The 23,236-nt window shown below is 42.6% G+C and overlaps 2 protein-coding genes across 8 annotated transcripts; one reads left to right on the forward strand and one right to left on the reverse strand.

Moving 5' to 3' along the window:
- Positions 1–6: 6 nt before the first annotated feature.
- BLZF1 (basic leucine zipper nuclear factor 1) lies at positions 7–9,123 on the forward strand. 2 transcript variants are annotated; one of them, XM_075034310.1, is made up of 7 exons: positions 7–184; positions 1,757–1,813; positions 2,949–3,388; positions 4,040–4,239; positions 5,829–5,957; positions 6,549–6,768; positions 7,688–9,123. In XM_075034310.1, exons 2-7 carry the CDS (start codon positions 1,795–1,797, stop codon positions 7,871–7,873), a joined length of 1,194 nt encoding a protein of 397 aa, XP_074890411.1. In that variant the 5' UTR covers positions 7–184; positions 1,757–1,794; the 3' UTR covers positions 7,874–9,123. The 2 variants fall into 2 exon arrangements, with proteins under 2 accessions (XP_074890411.1, XP_074890412.1); XM_075034311.1 differs by having other exon boundaries at positions 7–138.
- Positions 9,124–9,751: 628 nt separating this feature from the next.
- Positions 9,752–22,502, reverse strand: CCDC181 (coiled-coil domain containing 181). 6 transcript variants are annotated; one of them, XM_075034313.1, is made up of 6 exons: positions 22,316–22,502; positions 15,981–16,141; positions 14,485–15,462; positions 11,979–12,125; positions 11,197–11,351; positions 9,752–10,600 (listed from the first exon to the last, which is right to left on the reverse strand). In XM_075034313.1, the coding sequence occupies exons 2-6, from the start codon at positions 16,116–16,118 to the stop codon at positions 10,438–10,440; spliced, it is 1,581 nt and encodes a 526-aa protein (XP_074890414.1). In that variant the 5' UTR covers positions 16,119–16,141; positions 22,316–22,502; the 3' UTR covers positions 9,752–10,437. The 6 variants fall into 6 exon arrangements, with proteins under 6 accessions (XP_074890414.1, XP_074890418.1, XP_074890415.1 ...); XM_075034317.1 differs by lacking the exon at positions 22,316–22,502 and adding an exon at positions 19,827–20,084; XM_075034314.1 differs by lacking the exon at positions 22,316–22,502 and adding an exon at positions 19,149–19,251.
- Between the last annotated feature and the right edge of the window lie 734 nt (positions 22,503–23,236).

Genomic DNA, 23,236 nt, shown 5'->3' on the forward strand with positions numbered 1-23,236 from the left:
CCGGAAGCGGAAGTTGGGGGCGGTGGTGGCGTCTGTGGGGACCGAAGCTCGGGAGCGGCAGGGGCTGGGCCCCCGGCGCAGGACTCGGCCCGTGTCGGCCGGGACTGCCGTGGGGTGAGAAACCCCTTTTCCTGAGCGGTGGGTAACGTCCGGCTCTGGCTTACCGGCAGGCCGCGGGGCTGAGGTGAGAGGGGGCGGCGGGGGTTGGGTGGGCCGTGGTTTTCCGAGGCCTTCGTGGGTCGCGGCTCAGCCGTGTTAACAGAGGATTTCCTTGCCTGGTTTGTCGTGTGGGGAGTTCTGCAGGGCGCGACGTTGGCTGAGAGGCGTAGTGGTTAAGGATTCAACCAGTGGAGGAGTTTTGCCTGTAGGGATGTAATAAAAGGGAGAGGGGGAGGGTGCAGAGGCTTATGGTGAGACTTTGAAAGTAACAGGACAGTGAGAACAGTATTATAACACGAACAGTGAAGGAGCAGGATCATCAGCAGGTGGTCTTAGGTGAAGCGGATAAGACCAAATGCTCATAATCGTTTTTTTATTGAGCTTTCTTGCCTCTATCTGGGCAGCTACATCTTCATCCTCCTCGCTCTCTGCCAATGAGTAGAGATCCTCAACCAAAAATGAATGAACAGTAGTGGTGATTAGCACATCATGGTCTTAAATGAGGAAAAACATAACTTGTAGAAGTAGTAGAAGCGACACATAGCGGGATGTTCCTGTATCTGTAGTTTGAGAAAACTCAGGGAGGGAAAGTCATTTCTTTTGTCTTCTAGTCATGACAAAAGATAAACCTACCTCTCACAAAACAAATTGTGAATCTGGAAAGCTGGCAGTAGTGTGTTCACTGCTACCACTATCTTTTCACAGCAGAGAGCTGTAGCAGTAGAAGTCAAAAAAGTTGTAGTTAAGCTTTTCTGTTAGTGGTATAATGAAAGAAAGCAAGGGCTTGGGAGATCTCCCTTGAATAGCAGGGGGAACTAAAGCAAAAAAAAAAAAACCCAACAGGATATAGCAATCTCAAACTAATGTAGTTAGTGACAGACCCTAGAAAAGGGCAAGTGGCCCGGGAAGTTGGGAGTGGGTGGACCTGTGGGTAGAGGAGGCAATGGTCAACAGAGTTCGTGGGTAAGGGAGAAAATGGTTGAGATGGCAGTTTGGGCCGAACTGGGGGTAAAGCTTTACTGTTGGCTTAAACTAAGCACGTGCAGCTGCTCGGGGCACCGATTCCTGCTTTGGCTGGGAATTGGCTCTGTTAAAAGTCGTAAAAAATTGCAATCATTTCCTCCTCACTTCTTGGTCTGCTTTAAGCATGATGTGCGATTTCCCTTTCTTGTGGTTCTGTGATGCTTAGGTTATCTCTGCACAGTCATGCAGTTGTACTCTGGGAGTGTTACAGAGTTTTAAAGGGTCAGATGAGGGCTCACTGAAAAAAGGAGGGAGATTGGAAAGAGAAATTTGAGGAATGGAAACTGGAACTGGATGACGAGCTAGAGATAGGAGTTGAAGTCCAGCTCTTAGTAAAAAAAGAAACAAGTGCCAGAAGTCTCAGAGGCCTTCTCCTTTTAACTCTTTGGGTCCTGGTGTCATTTTTATAATTTTGGGTTTGTTTCATTTGTTTTGATGTGATTTATTTTTTTTTCCACTGTGCTACTGAATTGGAGTTTAGAGGTTTTACTAGAAAACAGGGTAATCCAAGATTAACTATCACTGTTACCTTGTTAAAGATTTGGTTTTTTTCCCCTCCTCTTTTCCTCTTCAGACTTAAGTAGTTAGGAAGAGCTGACTGCGAAAGAGAAAATGACATCTCTAGAAAAAGGTAGGTGGTTCACATCATATCTAAGCAGACTGGATTAAAAGTACCTTAACTTGAATTCTAAAGACCAGAGGTACACTGTATGCCAGGCTCCATTCATTTAAACTTATTCCTTTTATGTAGCTATTAGGAAGTAGTTAAGTGACTTCATTATTGCGATGAAAACCAGAGCTGCCTGGATGGAACACCTAATTGAATGTAGTCTTCTAATCCAGCTTTGTATTGAAAAACAAGTTTGTCACTGGTACTGTCATCTGTCTGTACGCTTGTCTTGTCAGTCCTCCTCTAGTATTTGGAACCTGTTGGTACCGATTCAGCCAACTTGAAAGTAGGGCAATATAATGGTGTTACTACACCATTTTTTAAATTCATTATTTTGATAGAGGACACAGGCTCACATTACTGCCTGCAGTATGAGGAAAAAAAGCAATACGTGTAGCTATGTTCTAAGAAACTTTCTTACTTTCACCCATTGTGAGGAAACTTTACTACAAGAATATTTCATTCAGCTGAAAACTTAATGAACTTAAATAAAATGAATTTTAGTAAACATTATCATGCATATTGGGGAATTCAGAGCAGAATGCAGCATTACTGGGAATACTGATTAGAAATGAATCAGAACTGGCTTGTTGGCTTTTAAACCTTCACTTGGACAACTAAAACACATGGTAGATAGCACTTAAAAGCCTGCTAAACTTCTTAAGGTGTTAGTAGCAATGTAGCTAATAACTGCTTTTCATTTACTTCTTGCTTTTAAAATGAGACCACTCTGATTCTGTCAGCTCCCAAAAACTGGTTTTGCTTTCAGCCTATGAGTAATATTGTCAAGAATTTTCTCCATACTAGGTCTCTTTTGTGTCTGCATTTAATCTTGTATGGCACCAGGAAATTAAGATTAAAACAATACAGATCAATGTTTGTGTCTTGTACTATTAGTATTAATGAGCAATACACGCTTGAGTAAGGACTTTTCTAACTTGTGCTTGATATTTGCTGCTGCAAAGGACTGTTTTACACATGCAGTGTGCAATTAAAATCTGTAACTTTCAAGTACAGAAATTAAGTGAAGAGTTACAATGAGACTATAGCAAAGTGAAAGGTAGTAAACTTTCCCTCTGCTAATTCTAAATTTTAGTTGACGATGCCTCATCACCCATCCGAGGACCTGGAGATGGCATGGAAACAGAGCAGACAGCTGAATCTGTGGAAGGAATCTCTGGAGCCAACACTGCAAACCATCACATCCACCACAGCCCACATAAAAAGACAGTCTCCTCCCTGAGTCCTGGAGTTCTGCAGCTAGGGAAAGTACATGCTGATAAATCAGTGGAAATTGAAGCTATTCGTATATTAGTCCCCAAAGCAGCTATCACCCATGTTGTTCCAACTAAAAATGGTAAGGTAGCTAAGTCAGTGGGACATAAAGGAGACACGTTCCATCAGTCAGATGGAGCCACAGATCCCAAGAAAGAACAGGTAGAGCTGAAAAATGCAATCGAAAAGCTAAAGAATTCAGAAAAGCGGTTGTTACAGGACAAAGAAGGTCTCTCTAATCAGCTGCGTATACAGACAGAGGTAAGCAATGAAAGGTATTTTCTCTCACACAGCTGAGCTGCTTTGGTTTGTATAAGCTATGACACCCTAGCCTTGAAACAAATAGTTTCCCTTTTGAACTTATCAGCTAGGATACAGAGTAGGAGTGCATCCAAGTAATCCAGTGCTGCTTCTCTGACAACAGACAAAAGAATCAAAGGCTTGAATGTGGGAGAAACACATTAGAGGGCTGCAGGGGAAATGGATCTTTCATGAGGAAAGATTTTGCTTCTCAACTCAACTGCTAAGTGAAAAATGTTATGTCATAGAAGGGGTGACTATAATTTTATACATAATATAATCTGTGGATGTCTTGTCTAATCCTCTGTTATCTTACTGATTCAGGACTTGAATACTACTGAAACTTTCTTTGTTTCCTATAGCAGGCTTTTGTTCCCTTTTGGGCCTCTCTTAGAATTTAAACAAGAATGTGTTAAATGTGCATTAGTCAAGATGTTTATGCTCACTGGAGTGGATTATGGGGCTTAATATACTCTGCATTGGATGTGTCCCATTCTGGAAAGAGAAAGAAAATTTATTGTTAGCAATTTGCAATAACTTGCCCTGGATTCTGGAAGTAGGAGGTTTTTCATTCTATATTGATAACTACAAGACAGTCTGGTCTAATTCTAGGTGAATCGGGAGCTGAAGAAATTACTTGTTGCTTCTGTTGGGGATGATCTGCAGTATCACTTTGAACGGATGGCTCGTGAGAAAAATCAGCTAATCCTAGAAAATGAAGTCCTGGGCCGGAATATGTCTCAGTTGTCTGAACAATTGGAGCGCATGTCTATACAATGTGATGTGTGGCGAAGCAAATTCCTAGCAAGCAGGTATGCCCTCTTACAAAACTGTTACAACAGCGCTCTGCTTCAGTCTTTTATTATGTACACCCATTGCAATGCCTGGCAACGTGCTTATATATGCAGAGGACAGCCACAACAGCTATACTGACTCCTACGATGAAATCTGAGTATACAGAAGAGGTACAAAGAAAGTAAGCTCCTTGTAAATCTGAGTAGTTCTGCTTTTCAAAGGTAATACAGTGCGTCCTAAACCTCCTAAAATCTTAACTACCGTTCTTGTCAACACAGCAAGGGAAATTCTTAATTCTGATAGACTGTGTGCAGTTTAGGGTTCAAAAATGTCTTCCAGGACGGCTGTCTTGACTTGTCTTAAAGGTAATTAGCTTGATTTTCATCCCCACCCCCCCAGTATGATACAATCACCAGTTTGTGAAGAAGTTGATTTGATTAAGAACTCTGCTTATTCAGGGAAGAGCAGCTCAGCATGGAAGAAAGAGCAGGGGAACCTCTTCATTAAACACTGGTTGTGTTACTGCTAGGAACCCTACTGTTAACTTCTGTAACCATAAAAGCTGCTCTGAATGTCAAAATCTCATTTGACAATGGATTAGACTTTTAACGTCCTAAATGTAGTTGTCTTACTGGATCTGTAAATAATGTTACAGAGTTTTTAATCTTCTACTGTGCTCAGATATAACTGACTAAATTTGAATTATGGTGCTTAATGCATATTACAAAAGACCTTACTGCTTGAAGAAAATGGTAATAGAGTACAGTCTCCTCCCTTTAATTTGTTGGTCTTAAGAAGTTTCAGCATGTTGAGTGAATGGTAATTACTTGTGATAGTCCTAGCTAGGCAAGAGTTACTATCCTAACTTAACTTGTTTCTTTAGCATTAATAGTTCTGAGATCAGGGATGTGAGTCCCTGGTGATGTGTTTGGAGTAACACCCTTCAATATTGCAACGTTCTGGTTCATTGTGATCTCAGATTTCTAACTGGTTGTTTAAGTGTCCTTCTGGTTTTTGCATTTGCACTATCAGAGGGGTATGAAATACCTGCTTGAGGGGTCAGTGCCAAGCATCATGGCATAGCAAAATGTGGCAACAGTTGTCTCGTTTGTAGCTCTTAAATGCTCATATCTGGCACATGTAATGTCTCATTACTGCCCCAGGAAAGGTAAAGAGGTAAATGAATGCAGTCTATAGCCATAGCTGTCATCTTTAGAGATGAATATGAATAGATGATGTGATTACAGCATACTTGTGAGAACCTTGTTAGTGAAACAAAATGTATTTAGCTTTTTATCTCTTGGGATCCTTGTCCACCATGTTCACTTACCCAAGGTATTTTGAAATGTCTGTTACTAGATTTGTATTAAGTGACATAAGATTGTTTAAACTCAGTGAGTCAAAACATAATCTTGCACTTGTGTTGACTGTAGTTGAACAGAAATTATTCTTAATACCCATCCTTTGTAATTAGGTTAATATAGGCTCTATATGGGGGAGGGGAGCAAGAACAGCAGCTTAATCCTGACAAATTACTGTCTGTAGCAGAATGAAGGTGACTTTCAGACTGCTCGCTTACACTACTGATCAGAGATTTCTTTTGCAGGGTTATGGCTGATGAGCTAACCAATACCAGAGCAGTTCTTCAGCGTCAAACCAGGGATGCACAAAGTGCAATCCAGGACTTGCTGAATGAACGCGATCAGTTCCGTCAAGAGATGATTGAAACACAGAAGTATGATTTTTCTAATCCAGACTACCTCTGTGCAAACTTCATTTATGTCAGTTTATTCTAGGCCAGAGAAGAATCAAGTGACTCCCCTGTTTCAGTGATATTAAATAAAAATCAATTATGCTGATGGATAGTATGGTCACTTTTCAGTCTCAGAGCGGAAAGCCAAAGTAGCATTAATTCTTTCTTCATTCCTTGGAGGTGTGAGGTCTTCAGGGTAATATACTGTAGAACTGACATCCCTCCTATCCCCAGGCTTTCTCTATTTAATCACTTACTGTCTTGACTTCAAGTCTCCTCTGTCTCCTTGCAAAACATACAGATTCTTCTACCTGCACTGACTTTTTAGTGCTTATCCTGCCAGATGTCAAATAAGATTTACCAGTATTAAAGTACTATGTTGGTGAGGCTTTGCCTTGGAGAACAGCCTGTTTGCCTCCTTTTTTTAAACACTTTTTTTTTTCTTCTCATTTTTTTGGTTAACATTTAGCTTGTGCAGTAAGTCTTGGGAAGGGATGGTTCCTCTGAAGTATGCTGTGTGCAGATAGTATAGAGTACAATACCACTAATTGTGCTTTTTTCCTTTCTGCACAGGCTGCTGGAGGAGCTGATGGTTTCTCTTCAATGGGGGAGACAACAGACGTACTATCCTAGTGCCCAACCTTACACTACAACAGAGCTAGCAGCTGTGAATTGTAAGCTAGCCAAAGCTGTAAGCTCACATCTTCTTGGAAATGTTGGTACTAACAGTCCGAAAAAGACTTCAACAGCTGTGGAGTTTTGCAATACCCCTGCTGAGAAAATGGCTGAAATGGTAAGAACTCTTCATACATCTCAATCTGTCAGCATGGAGTCTTCTTTCCAGAAAGAAACACCTTGCTTTGTGTTAACTGCTTAATATCTTGCCTTTTTTAAAAACTATTTACAGGGGAAACATGCTGAATAGAGCTGTCTGTTTCCCTCATCAAAAAAACCCAACAAAACTCCAATACACCAACCCCAAACAAAAAAAACCCACACTCAAAAAATCCAACCCCAAAACCTCCAAAAACCAAACCAACTTGGAATAATAAGCAGAACAACGTAAATAATATGATACCTACTGTTTCCTTCTCTGTCCCTAGCACCACAAATGACTGGGTCGAAAATTGTTTAGAGTTAGTGTGTCAGGAGGAAGCCAATTGAAAATACTTTGTTGAGTTTAAAAACTAAGTGGGAGAAGAAATTCAGGTAGGAATAAGTTCTAACACTTCAGCATGGTTTCTGTTGCCCTAAAAATTAGTTCTGTTGAAAGTTGGTGGAAACACAGAGAGAAGCTATATGATTGTCTTTAAAGATAAGGTTCCAGTGCAGGAAGCTTGATGTTTAAATAGCAAACTAGACCAGCAGTTTAGTCTGGAAGCAATTGAGTAATAGTTGAGCAGCAGGAAGCTTACAGTGCCTAGTGATCTGTGGTGTTCTTGCCTGGTTTTGCTCAACTCTGCTAAAAAGATTGGAGGGGTTTTTTTATTCTCAATAAAATCATTCCTTGGATTTCTGATGGACATTACTAATTTATGAACAGTACTTAGTGTCTTTGTATTGAGGGTGTGGATAGATGGATGTTTAGTTTTCAACTTGGAAAAAACCTGAAAAATTGCTTTTGAGCAGAATTCCTTCCTAGCTGTTAGAGAAGGATAAAACCCATGAAACTTAATAGATATATTTTCAGTCTCAATTTTTCCATCCTTTAGGTGTTACGTGTACTGGATCCAGCTGCACGTACAGAAACATCAACAGAAGTTTCTTTTTCTGAGACTTCTCCATCCTCCTTCCTTTCCACAAAGAAGAATATTGGACGTTTTCACCCATATACAAGATATGAAGATGTAACTTTCAATTGTTGCAATCACTGTCAAGGAGAGCTGATAGCCCTTTAAAACCACAGCCAGGGCAACTGCACATGCACTTGTTCTGAAGAATTACACTAGTTGATGTTCAGCAGACTTCCCTTTTTCCTATTTCTTTCCATAATGGGTGGGTTTAACATTGGAAATTACGCAGCTTCTGCTTCTCTACCTCTTGAAGTTAGGGACTGACGGGATTTCCTTAGATTCTGGGATACTTCTACTACTTTTCAGTCTGGAAAGCTACTTATTTTCTTCCTCAAAGGCAAGACCAAAAATGTTATGCTGGTCCAATTTGTAGAGCATAGAGATGCCCTTGACTGTTTAAGGCTTACAGTCTTATTAGCAAATTTCAATGAATTTCTCTTTAGGAGACAAAAGTGTAACTATACCAAAGTAAATGAATTGCTGATAGGTTATGTTTATTAAAAAAAAGGCAATGGAAAATCGTCAGCTCCATGCTTTTTTTTTTTTTATCTTAGCCAGGGTGATGAACTGTCCCCAAGTCTATGTTCAGCCTTTTAAATTTAGTAATAAAAAGGAACATGTGCAATGATTCCTCATAGCTGTAAGTTCTGAAAGTAAGAACATATGCAGTGTTGCAGCTTTCCTGGCAAGAAGGGGAAAGAGCTTGAATGAACTCTAGCTATAATATATAAATAGTAACTGGGTTTAAATGGATTCTGGAAAACCGTGTGGGGTGAGATTATTCTTGTCTTTCCATAAAGCTAAAATAATGGCTTTTCCATCTATTTCAGCTTCTAGAGTGAAGCTGCTGCATAGCTGATCCTCAGCAAAGACAGACTGATATACCTCCGTTAGTACATAGTGTTCAAACCTGACCTAGCATTAGAACTCAGTCCTTGCCCAAGGTCTTCCTGGGCATTATGGGAAGCTGAAGATAAGCACTAAGTTTGCACAGATACTGGTAAAAAAAATATATATTTTTTTACTTGTATGGTTTTATAATCTTGATATAGGTTCGAAAAGAACTTTTAGCAGATAATCTGCTAAATCCAAAGAAGCCTATTTAAGTTGCAAATGTAAAGAGGAAAGGTAGGAGGATGCAAATATACATTTTAATTTCTTAGTTTCACTCTGAAATTTATCATATGTAAGTGTCTAGTTTGGGGAAAGTATTTCTGAAATGGCTGCTGTTACCCAGTTTTCCTTTGGATCTCATACCATAATCAGAGTATGTAAGTTACAAGTTCTTGCTGTTGCTGGCCCTGCTTTGGTTTGCATGAAGAAAGCTACAATAAACTTTCTTTGCTTCCTTTCAAGTTGCAGTTTTGGATTTAATATAGCTGTATTTCTGACCTTGTTTTCTCTGCAGCATAATAAAAGGAACTGTATGACATTGAACTGTAAAACCCTTCACTCTACTGGTCTGAGGTAATGAACCAAGCAGCACTTATTTTGTAGCTTACTACAGTTAGAGGGCGTGAACCTTTGCAAATTTTCCCCCTGTGTTTGCTTGCTAGACACAAGAAGCATTTCTTGTCCTTGGTGTCAGGGGAAGGTAGAGGAAGGAGGAAGGTACCTGTTACTCATGTTTCTCATCAGCATGTGAAATTCTCATGTTAGGTCCATGCCCTTTATCTATGCTGGCAAAAGCTGCAACACAGCACCCTCTGGTCAAACACCAGTATTCTCTTAATATGCCTGTAACTGTCTTCAAAAGGGTAAGAGAAAAATACTAACGGCAAATTGGCTTTGCATCTATTCCCCTTCTGTCTGTAGCAGTACTTCCAGAAAACACTTTGAATGTGGTAAAAAGGTAAGAACAATGCCACATCGTGAAGTCTGTTGACATATAGCTGGACAGAATGCTCCTCATCTTCCACTAACTTTATGATTTCATAAGTGACCTCAGCCTGTTCTCTGACAAGAATTCACAATTCAGCTGGGCAAGGTGATGTAGTTTATTACAATTAATTTAGCAAACATGGATCTGTATACAAGGAATCTAGCGTCCCTGATAATGGTAAAGGTCATAATTTCACGCAACCTTTTAACTTCATGGAATAGAAAGCTACTAAAACTCACAGAAATCAAGCTTCAAAAACTGATGCACGTTCACTTACATGTTAGCCTTCAATAACCACTTTCCCCAAACCAAAATAAAATAGTCCTCTGGTCTAGCCAGCATTAACAGCTGATCAATAGGAAACAGTACCAGAAACAGCATTTTCCAACAACGTAACACCTTGTACAGTCTTTATCACAAGCAGCAGCAAACAACAATATTAATCCAGCAAGACATCAACATTTTACATAATACAGCCTGCATCCAGGAATTCATGGTGATGTTGAGTATAAAGTGCCTTTTAAAGACAGGAATGTGTATTTGCCACCCTCATATATAGATCTCACACTCATTTAGATTTGGTCAAACCAAGAAGATCCCTGAGTTATACATAAAAGCAGGCTTTTCAACAAAATTACAAATAAATAGATAGTAAAATCATTGTCAGTGAAGGTAATTAACTGTTAAACTTGCTTGAAAGCTTTAAAAACACCACAAGAAAGAGCAAAAGCTCAAGCCATAAAAGTTAAAGAGGGTTGCCACTAAGAACTCTGGTTACATCAAACTTTCAACTGTAATGGTCTGTGAAGCGAAAGGATTTTGACTCTGAACTAATACAGTGGATGTTCTGCATCTGTTTTGCTCTTCTGGCTTCTAACCTAAGCTGCCTTGCTCTCTCCTTAGCAGCTAGTTCTTCTGCTCGTTTTTCTTCTCTCTTTCTTTTTAGCCATCTGTGGAGAGAAAAAGAGGACTAGAAGTACTGACAGTTGCAAGTGAAAGTTTTACGTCATCCACTCAGAGGAGACTTGCCCCCATTAGAGTCACCTTGTCCTATACGATAAAGTTAGGTGGCATGGCTGAGCCAGTCTAAAAGCCTGCCACTCCTAAACATGGGAAGCACTACTTTTCCATCCCAATTCTCCTGCACCCAGCTTTACCTCCCCCCTTTTGTTGAGCTGATTCAACTCACAGACTTGAGGGGAAAAAAGTAATTTTATTGGATTAATTTTCTGCTTGTTTAACGAACTGAATCAACCCAAGCCTGCTCCAAAACAGGCAAAAAAGGGCAGGGGAGAAGGATCTCCCTTTTTCAGCAGAAGTAACTCACTATTTATTTCAGCTCAGGTTCTGACAAGTAATTTCACAACAGTGAACAAACAACATCAAGGAATTGATGTATTTTTGGTAGGGTGTAAGTTTATGAGGGCATATTCATGCAAAAACCCAAAACAACAAGGACTAAAGATGTACCGTAAAATAACTACAGCCTTAAGCTGATAGACTACAAAATTTTCAAATATGATTCCCTAGGAATGACCCTACTCACTCTTTAAAGGCTCTGTTGCATTCCTCTGTTCTTGGAAAAAAGGCAATTCCCTCAGCTTGATGTCTCAAAATTTCTATCTGTTTTTCTTTCATGTGTTCTTGGTGCTTTTTTTTAAGCCATAACTTGAAGGCTTCTTCTGGATTCCTGCTCCTCTCCTATTTAAAAAAAAGACATATACACAAAGCTTATCATTAAATTACATTTATATTAATCACGTTATAATAATTTTTTGAACTCTGCTGGCATCTCCCATCCACGAAACATACTTTACAAGCAAGCTAGAGCATATGCTAATCTGGCATGGAATGTACACATGAGCAAGCATTCAAAGCAGTATGTCTTAAAAAATACTGAATTTAGCTTTTCAAGACCATCACTGCAAGGCAGAGGAACTTTAGAACACCTGAATCTTCAGGTTTTGGTCAGGTCACATGCATTAATTGCTTGCCAAGAAGTTCTGATGGTAAGGAATACACTTCAAAGAGTTTTCTGGCTGTTTGTTCACTGCAGGTTCAATCAAGTCATTCTCCTGATAAAAAGGAGCATCGCTATATCTCCTGTGATTTTATAGCTATTAAGTTCATCTATGTAGCTTCTACAATGCAAGCAGAACAATCCTAAACATGCAAGTCGATCTAGCTCTTCACTGAAAACAATGTAACAAAAACATTTCCCATCCCTGTAAATTTTCATATACTTAGCTAAGAACAAAGGTTTAGAATGGGGTTTTCCTATCTAACAAGAGCACCATAGATGCCAGTCCTACATCAGGGAGATCTTACTTTGCTGTTCAAGTCTTCTAGCTCCTTTGCACGACGAATTCGCTTTTCTTCTTGCACTTGTTCTTTCTTCTTCTGTAACCAAGCTTTAAAAACCATCTCATTCTCTCTTCTCTTCTGTTCTTCTTGTTCCCTTTTCCTTTCTTCTTCCTTAAGTAGAATAAAGAGTGAATAAGCTTAGTTTTTAAGAGAATTATCTTAATCTGCAAAGGCCTTCAGAGACAATAAATAAAATATAATGAATTATATGAGGGAGACACAAAAATACAGGTGAAACAGGAATACTCAAAGACTGCATCATAGTTGATACTACTTTTAGGAAGAAACAAGTTTATGCACTTCTGCGGTTCAGGTTACGTTCAGATACTTCAGTCTAACCCTTTTGGCGATTAACTCCATTTCCATGATACATCTCAACTCACAGACAATTCAATAGCAACAGGTGAACACTTCTAAAATTACATCTGCCCAATAGCTCTGACTGGCTTAAAATCAGTTTAAGCATGCATTTTAAAAATGAATGCAGCTCTCAGGCTTGAGGGACCACTAAACCCCAAATGACAATTAACTACCTATGGACTTCAGGCACTACCTTATAATTAAGGATTTTTTCTGGACATGAGGTTGTATTTACTTAAGGACTATTAATAGCTTAACACTTTTTTCAAGTTTACAAAATGAACTGAGTTTTACAAAATTGAGAAAGGTTTTTTTTTAATTATTAATCGCATTTTAGCTAATGACAAGTATCTACAAGGAGGAGAAAGGTTTTCAAACACTTCAGAAAGCTGATTAGGACATTTTACCAGGTTTTGACACTCTTTGACACAAAAGCTACAATCCCCACTCATTTCAACACTCGGAGAAATCTAGTCTCCTTGTGAAGAGATGATGTTCCTCCCACCTACACACAACTTTCAGGCTATCCTCCAAATTTACAATTTGTAATTCACTGAAATGGAAGAAACCCCACCAAAATGAAGCAGATGGATTCCAGTAATGTCAAGAAATGTTTCATGCCTGTGAAATCCATCACAGAATGAAGAAATAAGGTAATACAGTCTTACCTTTTTCTAAGTCAGCCAACAGAGGAAGAGATTTAGCACACAGTGTTAGGAAAATAACCTTCCTTACTCCCACCACCCTACCTTTTACTTTAAATGTGCAGAGTATGGTGTCAAGAGATCTAGTCTTGCATGTACAAAGAAAACACATCAGTAACTCTTCACATTTCATACCCCTCGTTACTCAGCTAAGCCTCAGCAAACTTTTCAAATAAAGCAGGCTAGACCTATTGCCACGAATAGAAAATAACCTTTGAAGCTACTTAGCCAGCTTACTTAGAACATCATGGCACAGAAAAATAGTAGATGCTTCTTGATCTTTTTTTAACAGAGCAAGACACATAGTAAGTTACCTTTTTGTAATTGTATCATCATAATGCAAAGCAAAGAAAAACATCTAAGTTTTTAAAACGTATGGTAAAGATTTCTGAAGTTCCTGTTACAGCTGTCAGAGGCTGATTAAGTATTATTTTTTTCTTAATAAGGAGCTGAGAAAAAATGAAAAAGGTTTTTTTCCCCAGTAATACATAAGATAGATACCGATTTGATTTTCTACAATAGAGGTTTTTTGGTTTTTTTCTTTAAGATTACTGCTCTTTATAGATACAAGAAGAATAACCTCAGTACTGGGAATATTTTCTTCTTTTTGTCCTCTGTGTAGTGCCCAGGTAAAACCAAGTAAGAAGGAAAGGTAGTATCGATTAACAGAGAAAGGGGAGAAAAAACTACTTGGCAACGAACTCATTGAGAAAACTTACTACAACACTCACCCACACAAAACCTTTACAGGAAAAAAGTATCCAGTTATATTATCAGTCAATGTGACTTCACCAGCATGCATCTTATGCAAGCAACAAGGCATGCCACTTTTGAAGTCAGCTGTATCTTCCATATATGTTAAACACACCCCTCTTTGTTCACAGTTCTCACAGTCACTCTCCTGTGTAAATCTTACAGCTGAACACTGTCCCCTTTGGTAATTGCCTATTACATACTTCATGAGCACCCAAATGTGCCCCTGCATTACTGTGGTTAACATTAACTTCCTGCATTGCAGTGTAATCTGGGGAGAGGCGATACCATGTGCTATGTTCCAGTAAACAGTGGGACTGTAATGGAACCTAGGTAGAAAGAGAGTCAATAAGCAAAAGCAGTAAGCACAATATAGCAGAAGGCGGCCTATTTATGAAGGATATATTAAATAAATACTTAATTTCTACTGTGAGCAAGCCATGATCCTAGGCCACTCTGTGAGTTTTGTTTTTTTCTTTTAAGGAGAGGAGTTTTGAGAGATTCTGGACAAACTCCAGAGAATTGTTATCATTATTGTTATTGCTGCCTATTTTATCATGGAAAAATGGAGTAAATGCCCTGAACATGTGGTCTCTGTGAAGCAGAGGAACAGGATGGTCACTGTGATCTACTTGTTGCCTCTATATCTTTACCTCTTTCCTCAGTTTTTCCTTCCTTTGCTCTAACTGCTTCCGCAATTCTTTTTGTCTGGGAGAAAGGCAGTAAGTGGAGCTTCTCACGGGCACATTTGCAGACTGCGCCCTCTGCGGAGTCTTCCGTTTTCCCAGACCTCTTGCAGCATTGATAGCAGAATTTGGACGACGCTTAGGGTTAGATGGAGGCTTAGGGAAATACACACACTCTTCTCCACCAGGAGAAAAAGAATGTGCTCCTGGTCTTACTGGAGGTACTTCCTTCACTGGAGAGACAGTGCCAAAAGGACCGTAGTGTGAAGATTTTGGAGACATTTGTTGAGTTTCAATATCAGTAAAAGAAACACTTATTGGGGGCAAAAAGCCCTGACTTTCAATATCACGTAAACTTAAGAGTTCAAACTTCCCATCTTTTTCCACTAGGATTTTACCATCCTTCTTTTCCTCATCCTTGCCAGCACGTGGTGAAAGCAATGTGCTTTCCTGACCCATTTCATTAGAAATATGCAACCGAGATAGCCTATTTGAAACATCATCTCCTCTTGCAAGGTCAGTTTTACAAACTTCAGCATCTTCTAAAGGAGGAACTTCAAGATCCACCAACTTATCCTTAAATTTTAATTTCCGTTCTCTGTTCTGATCCACAGGAGCCTGATTCTCCAGCAGTTTGTTGGCTTCTTCAATCTTTTCCAAGATGTAACGCTTTATTTCTTCATCCTCCTCTTCATCCAGTTCCTGCTGGTTTTCCAGCCTGGATTCTTGGATAGAGCTTTCACTATCAGTATCAGATACACGGTCCCCCTGTTTCATATCAGACCCGGATTCCAAACTTTCTTCATTGGAGGGTCTCACTTTTGCATCTACATCTGCCTCTGAAAGCTGATCTGGATTTTCTTCCATTTCCTCATTGTCTTCCTCAAAGTTGGCCGCAACTTTAACAATTTGTGCTTCAATATCCTCTTCATTTTTTTCAGGATTCTAAAAAAAATTAAGATAAACTAGTCTGTTCTCCCAACAAACAACAGTATCAGAGAAAGAAAAAAGAAATAGCGAGCGAGAAAAGGAGTACTAACTAACCTAATTCTAAAACAGGCTGTCAAATAGCGCATGTCATAACTAATAGCTTTTTTGGCACTAAAACTCTCTTGCAGTTTCTCCATGCACAAACTTTAACCATGGCTTGCGCAGTAAAGTGATCAGTGACAGCATAAAAACAGCACATGTGTTGCACAAACACTTAAAGGAACCCAGAAGTACTTCTGAAACAAACATACTCTTTTCCATGAACGCTGAATTTTCTGTTTTAAGGCAATTATAACCAAACTAACCAGTTCGCTGAATTGGTTTTTCACTACAATTCCAAATAAACTTCCTTGTCAAAAGTCAGTGAATGTGCCTACATGTTTCAAACCATATTGAATTTTGTGCTTATGATTCCAAATATTACTCAATTTTGTCTTCTAAATAAGACAACTAGCATTTAATTTAACGAATACCTCTCTTTCACCAAGGTTTTCTTTTTCTTCTTCATTAATTAGCCATTCGAGGTCTTTTTCAAAATCATCTTCATATTCTCCACTTTCTGTTAAATCACCCATATCTGCTGGATCTTCTTGGTCTTCCTTGTCACTCATTTTGGTGATGTGTTACAGTAATACTACAAAAAGCAGAAGGAAAAAAATTGTTTTAAAACTCCAGTGACACACAAATATAGAACACTGATACCTCTTACGGTACCCTCACCAATCTTGTGAGCAGTATCAATACAACCATGGTAGATGATAGCACCACAGCACGAAGGATCGCCAATGGTTTATAAACATGAGCGGTTTTAGCCTTTCCAGCTCTGACTACTAGGGGAAGATTTGAGTCAAAGCAAACCAAGGTGACTTACTCAATGTCTTGTATTAAGTCACCGAGAGAACTAAAACTAGAACTCATGATTTCTTAACTGTTGGTCTTGTGCTTGGATAAAGAGACTGCTATTTTATGTTTGTTAGAAGTACTACGAGCTTTCATTGCTCCCAGGTGGTTTACATTGTTGTTTTATATCTGCCTGGCCCATTTTCCTCTACGGAAATCTTAACTTGTTAAAACTTACATTGCAAAAATGCAGGATGCACAAGCCCTAGAAGATCCATGCCACAGCTTACAGTAGATCAAATTACCAAAAAGGTTCTTATAATAACATATTAAAATGAAAAAACATTCATTGATTGGACTCTTGACAGAAACCTTCTGCTAGAGTGACTGAACATTTAGAAGCAGCTACCTTTCAAACTGTATCACCTCCACTAGTCTTAAGGGTAAAGAAAGTTACACAGACACTAATTGAGACTGCTGGGAAAAGGATTCAGTTCTGGTTTGAATTTCTGAGGACAACAATGGGGAATACTCATTAGCCAGTTAATCAGGCTGGATATAGTCATATTCATGACAAAACTGAAGATAAGCCACTATAGGGATTGAGTCTTTTCAACAATCTTTGGAGTGCATAACACACAGGTGCCGACAGCTCCTGAAGGACTGCTTAAATGCCAGGGCTTGGGGCTCCAGGCTGACTGCCTGCACCTCTCAGCTCAGCTTACTCGATAGAAGACATCTGTCTCCGTTCAAAGACACAAAAGGGTTAAAGACACGTGGAGACACACATCAGCCTAGAGAGCTGATTCTGCTCTTTTTACAGCTTTAGCCACTCATCATGCCTTCCCTAATTTGTTTATTACTGTTTACGAAAGCAACATAAAAGAAGAAAGTGTTGACTATTCAAAAGCTCCTATTCTCTTTGTACTCTCTGCTGTAGGCTGGAAGGTGCCACTTCTAAGTGTCTCTCTAGTAGGGCAAATCTGTGTCACTTACAACATACTAAAAGATCCCAATATGATTATTAGCATATGGCAACACAATATGGGATGTGAGAATTAGCTCTGACCATGGATAGCCCTGGGACAGCAAGACAGCTCTTGCTGTGTGACCATCCTGCCCTTCCAGACAAGAAGTGTTGCACCTGGACTTCCCAATCTGTCTAAGCATTTTGACATGCATTTTGTAAAACCCCTTCCACCCAGAAGATGCTGCTTAAATTCCTTCAAGCTTTTGTTTTGAATTCTGATGAGCATCCCAAGAGTTCTCAGTTATTTACACACATGAATACGAGCTCCATTTCTTAAAACTCTGTGTTTCGTGCTTGACAAGACTGCTGCCCTTTTCAACCTCAAAATTTAGTCAAGGTTTGTTTAAGAGGAAAGAATTGCAAAAAAGCTGGGCACTTTGTTGCGAACTTGTTTTTATACAAACAAGGAAGCTCTTCCTTCTGTTTGATCCATATTTTATTCAAGAAAATCTGGCACATTTTTTCTCCTAACTCGCTGCTTCTTAGCCATGAAAATCACTCTAGATTTCTCCGAGTTTAAATTTTCAAATTTTTTCAGACTGTTGCCTTGGCTTTCCACACCCTATTTCCATCATGTTTTTCCTGCACCTCTTCTCATATGACACGCAATCATTTTTGCTGGGAAATGCCCCTTCCTTCACAAATATCCTTGGTTTGGGTGGTGACATGTACCAGGGTTCTTAATGGAGGTTACTTTGGTCTAGTATGTATTCAGCACGAAAGAACTATTTCTCTTCAACTTCTTCATCATTAAGGTGAGTGGACGCAAAAGCTACAAAGCTGAATGGTGCCTTTAACAAAACACATTCATGACAGCTTGTGGCAGTCTGTGAACTGAAAACTGTTCAATTTATTTAGGATATGTATAATAAAGGGAAAAGCATAAAAATCAGCCTCTTCTGTTGTAACATAAAGTAGTATTGTCTGAAGAGATAATTTCAGTTTAATGACCTTGTTTCAGACAATCCTGAATCAGCTCCTATTCTATTTAGGGTCTCATGAAGTAAAGATTAAAGTGCTTCAGCTTTAACAGGGACGGAAATTACTCAAAAAATCTCAAGTCTTCATTTCCACCTGCTTCTATTCTAACCGGGGGGCTGGGTGTGGTGTGTATGCTGTGACTGAATTGTTCTGCAAAGCTTAGTAACACCCCTGCGCGGTTGCATTCAGGCTCAGGCTAGGCTCAGTTCCAACAAGAAGAGGGATACAGCCATGCACTTCTGTGATTTCGCTCCTTTGTACCAGAACACACGTACATACAGATTCACGAACCCGAACCCAACACGGTCACGGCGGGGAAGATCCAGCCCCGCATTTCAACGCGGGCAGCCGCTGCTGCTGCAGACCGGCCAACGGCACCGCTCCCCACCGCCCGGGACCGGCCCTACCTTCGGTTCGGCACCGCCTCACCGCCATGACTACCGACGCCCGCCCGCAGGCGAAGCAGCCTCTCACCGAGCCGTAACGCACGAAGGCCGGCCGTCTGCAGACCGGCGGCTGCCGACGACGGGGCCGCCCCGGCCGTAGCCGGCAGGTGCCCTCGCCATTCGCCTCAGCGGCACTACCCGGCCCCGTTCTGCCTCGGACACCCCGCCCCGCCCTGCCCGCTCACCGCGGCCCCGCCGGGTCCCGCCGCTGCCCCCCCCCTCCCCTTCCCCGGCCCGGGGGACGAGGTGCCGCCGCCGCCGCCCGCCGAGGCCCGGCCCGGCCCAGCCCGCCCCGCCGGTGAGCCCGGCGGCGTTGCCATGGCAGCAGCGGGGCCCTCCCTCACCTTCCTGCGGCAACGGTCACCGCCGACGGTGGCCCCCGAGGACCAAAACTCCTCCCGGCCCCGCCGCACCTTTTCCCTGCCCGCCGGCGCCCGGGCAGCGGCGGGCACGAGCGCGCTGGCGAGGCGGCACCGCCCCGTTGCCATGGAGACGAGCCGCCGCGCCGCCCCCCCCCTCCCGCTTTGTCCCCCATTTTGAGGGCCGAGGGCCCGTTAGGAGGGGGAGTTTTCTTTTACCTTCGCGTTACACAGGTTCATTTAACCCTCGGAAATTAACGGGAAGCAGAACACGGCGAGGGGGGGCCCACAGCCACGAGTGCCCAGGAGAGGGGCAGCAGCGGGGCTGGCGGCTTTCCCTGCCCGCCTAAAAGCCTTTTGGTGCTGTTAAATTATGCACTTGTTCGGGAGCAGCCTGAGTGGCGGCGGTTTCTGTGTTGTATTATGCATGCTCCGGCTGGTGATGAGCAATCTGATCAGACCAAAAGCTAGCAGTGTCAAAATTTGAGCTTTTGTTAATAAAGATAGCGCCGTGTCTCTGAAGAGACACCTCTGCATTAATCACACATTGCTCCTAGAACTTCAAAATGTGGAAAAAAAAAAAAAAAGGGAAAAGAAAAAACAAACCCAAACAGAACACCCTAAACGAACTCCCTTCCAGAAAAAAAAGCCACCAAAACGCACCCCGAGTTACCTCCTGGGCTCGGGGAGCTGGCGGAGGGGTCAGGCTCCTCAGCAGAGCTGTGGGGTAGAGGTGGCATGTCGCAGCCTCCTCCATGGAGGACCAAACAGCCCCACCGGTCGTGGATGCTGTGCCCCTGGGATTAGCAGGCCCCACAACACGCTGCGTGACCACCAGACCCGCCGCGGAGCGCACAGAGGGCTCGCCACGGGGCAGAGGCCCTCCTGCGAAACGCTGGCTGTGGTGGCAGCAGGCAGGGGCGGCCACTGCTGCAGCCCGTCAGGGCCTCGCAGAGGACAGGGCTGTGCTGCCCAGCCTCAGGGAAGGGGAAGTGGTATTTGAACAGCTGGCTGAACACATGGGGAACTTCTGAAAGGCTCCCAGTAAACGGGGTTGTTGGTGTTGCCACCGGTTACCACAGAGAGCCACTGGCTCGACCCCGCTAGGTGTAGTTCAATGGGAAGCAGATACGCTCGCTCGTTAGAAAAAACAAATAAACCACTTCCAAATGTCAGCTCACCTCGCTGCCTCAACTCCCCCCCCCAGCACCAGCACAAGATGGAGGTATAAACCTCCCGTGTACAACACGCCTCCGCTCCGCAGTCCCCTCGGCCCGAGGAGGGCAGCTCCCGGCAAGGGGAAGTGGCCCGCGCTGCCAGCAGCCCTCCGGGGTGACCAAGGCTCGTGCAGCATCGTGTGGTGCTTCCCAGCACCATCTTTTGGGGGATGACCCTCCTCATCCCTCCTGCCAGCACGTGGGCCTGAGCCATGGCAGCATGGCCCCCCCAGGGTGGAGGGAGGGAGGGAGGGGGTCGTCCTCACCGGCAGCACTGACATGGCACCCATCACATCGTCCCCCACACAGCCGTGGCCCCCAGTTTTGAAGACACTGGCCCAGCAAAGTGAACGACAACAGTCTACAAATGCACCAGAAGGGTCACACGCCTCAGAGGGCAACGTGCTACCTGTACTAAAGGGTTAATGTTAGTGAAAGGACATACAGACAGAAAACAGCCATGAATAAATTTAAGCCAGGGCGTTGATAACTCTCAGAGTAATGCAGGTAGAGTTACCCTTTCACTCAAAGTCACACAGGGTAGAAAAGCTAAACCCCTTCAAGGTGGGCTTCAGGAGGTCTCTGAAGATATCTGTCATCATAGCTCACATGCCACTGAAGATACCTGTCATCATAGCTCGCACGCCACAAGAGGAGGTTGGAATCCACGACCTCGGGGTTTCTGCTAATCCTACACCATATAGTGAGAAAGAGGAATGGGCTTTGACATTGCTTTCAGTGAGTTGGAAGGGCTCCCTGATATTTACCTGAGATAACACTCCAGTGCCTGCCTGGCAATGGTTCCTGCTGAACCTGGAAAAACATCAACCACTGACCTCATCCACGGTCATGCAGTTATCTCACTCTTGAAGGCAATATGCTGAACTTCTGATTTTCCACATTTCACAGACAGGTAGCTTTGACAAGTTCATAGCAGACTAAAATAAAGAGAACTGGGCACAATATCAAAGCTTTTTGCTCTGCTTTTATCATAAGACTATCCTTCATCTTACAAGCCAGTGCTACCCCTTTCATTCACAAGAGATGCTTTATTCGACTAACTACAAATCAGCGTGATTGTAAGACAAGGACTAGACCCCATTGTTGGAAGATCAAGCTCTGATGCTTCATAACGACAATTTAATGATATCTTAAGGTCAATCCAAATTCATGCCTGCATTCATTAACTCACATGTCACTAAATTTAGGTTTTCAGATGTTCCTGTCTGTGAGGGAGCTACAGAGCACGGTTCTGAAAAGCCACAATGGAAGCAACAGCTAAGCAATGCAGGTCTCCAAGGACAGGTGCCGACACGTTGGTTGCTCTTTTCCTGTCACTAATGCATCAGACACTGTGTTTAGGGAACACCGATTCATGCAGCGCGAGTATGTTTGACAGAGAAAGGGTGCGTAACACCTCCAGAGCAATGTTAAACAAGCACCTTAACACCTCTTGTGTGTGGTGTAGGAAACAGCTGACACTGTCAAGAGTCACTGGGAGCAGGATCCAGAGCTCCCAGTCTCCTGCCCCTTCCATAACCAAAGTCCCTCTTTCCTCCCCGGTACTTGGCTATGATCACACCGATAGTGAAGAAAATGAAATCACTTCTGCAAAGCCCTTCCCTTTCCCCAAAAGCACTGCCAGAGCAGTCGGCTGTTTCACACACGCACACAGCCACAGCACTGTTGAGTGTAACCCTGCCATGCCTTGGTGGGCTGTCCCAGCCAGCACTAGCCCAGGGGGAGAGCAGTGGGTGCTGCTCCTGAAATGGCAGCCTCTGGCAGCTCTTAGTATTCCTCAATTTTTGGACAGAACAAGCCCAGCACCTGGCCTCTCCCCCTAACAGTGACCCTAAAGCCCAGGAACTATACCTCATCTTACCAGCATCATAGCAAGCCCAGTACAGGACACACAGATTCAGTGGTAACACTTACCTCCAGCAAACCCCAGCATCGAATGGAACAAAGAAACAGCCACAGCATCCCAGGCAGACGCCCCAGCTGTATGTAGTATTTATCTCATTTCCATCAAACCGCACGGTGCGCTGTATCACCAACACAGGAATTCAGCTCCTTGACAGCAGCTGGGTGTCCCTTTTCAGATCTCTCAGCTGTACACCGTGTGGCAGGATGCGATGGGAGGAGCAAGGAGGATTGACACAGTTCACATGGACCTGCTTCACTCACAGGCAAGAGCAGCCTCAGGGTTCTTGTCACAGCACCTTTCCCCAGCACCAGAGACGTGAAACACTTGAATCCACCTTAAAGGGTAATGCTATACCGGTATGAGCTACTGGTTACCTTCCTGTCAAATGCAAGCAGAGATTTTAATCCCCCCCACTGTCAAGCAGCTCATCCCTGCACAGCCGACTCTGGCGTTCACCCAGGGTAGGCAGACAAATGAAATCCAGAGCGAGCTTGACACGCTGACAGCCCTACCCCTCCTGCCTCAGCAAGAAGGCTCTCAAGGAAACATGTGTAAGAAAGCACCCCCCCTCCTCCTCAGACCACCTAATTTCTCTTGGTTTTGATGTTGTGCAGAGGGCTTGCTGGGCTACTACACACACTGAACTACATCAAACTGGCAGCAGATATTCAGAGACCACTTTCCCCTCCAGCCCCAGTACCTGTACTATCAGGTACAAGCCATCTCTTATAGAAGCACAAGACTGGGAGAGCTTTTCAAGGCAGTCAAGCCTGGGTGTGCCAGGGTAGGGAGTTTACAGCATTTCTTCCTTAAGGCCTCAATTTTGTAATTAGGTCAATGTAAATAAAAAGGTCCTCCTGCACAGCAAACCTACACCCGCTTTCCCTTACAGTCATCCTCAGTGAGACTGATGCATCCTGACCAGGGTT

Source organism: Buteo buteo, chromosome 8 (genome assembly GCF_964188355.1).
Source record: "Buteo buteo chromosome 8, bButBut1.hap1.1, whole genome shotgun sequence".
Classification (NCBI taxonomy): Eukaryota; Metazoa; Chordata; class Aves; order Accipitriformes; family Accipitridae; genus Buteo; species Buteo buteo.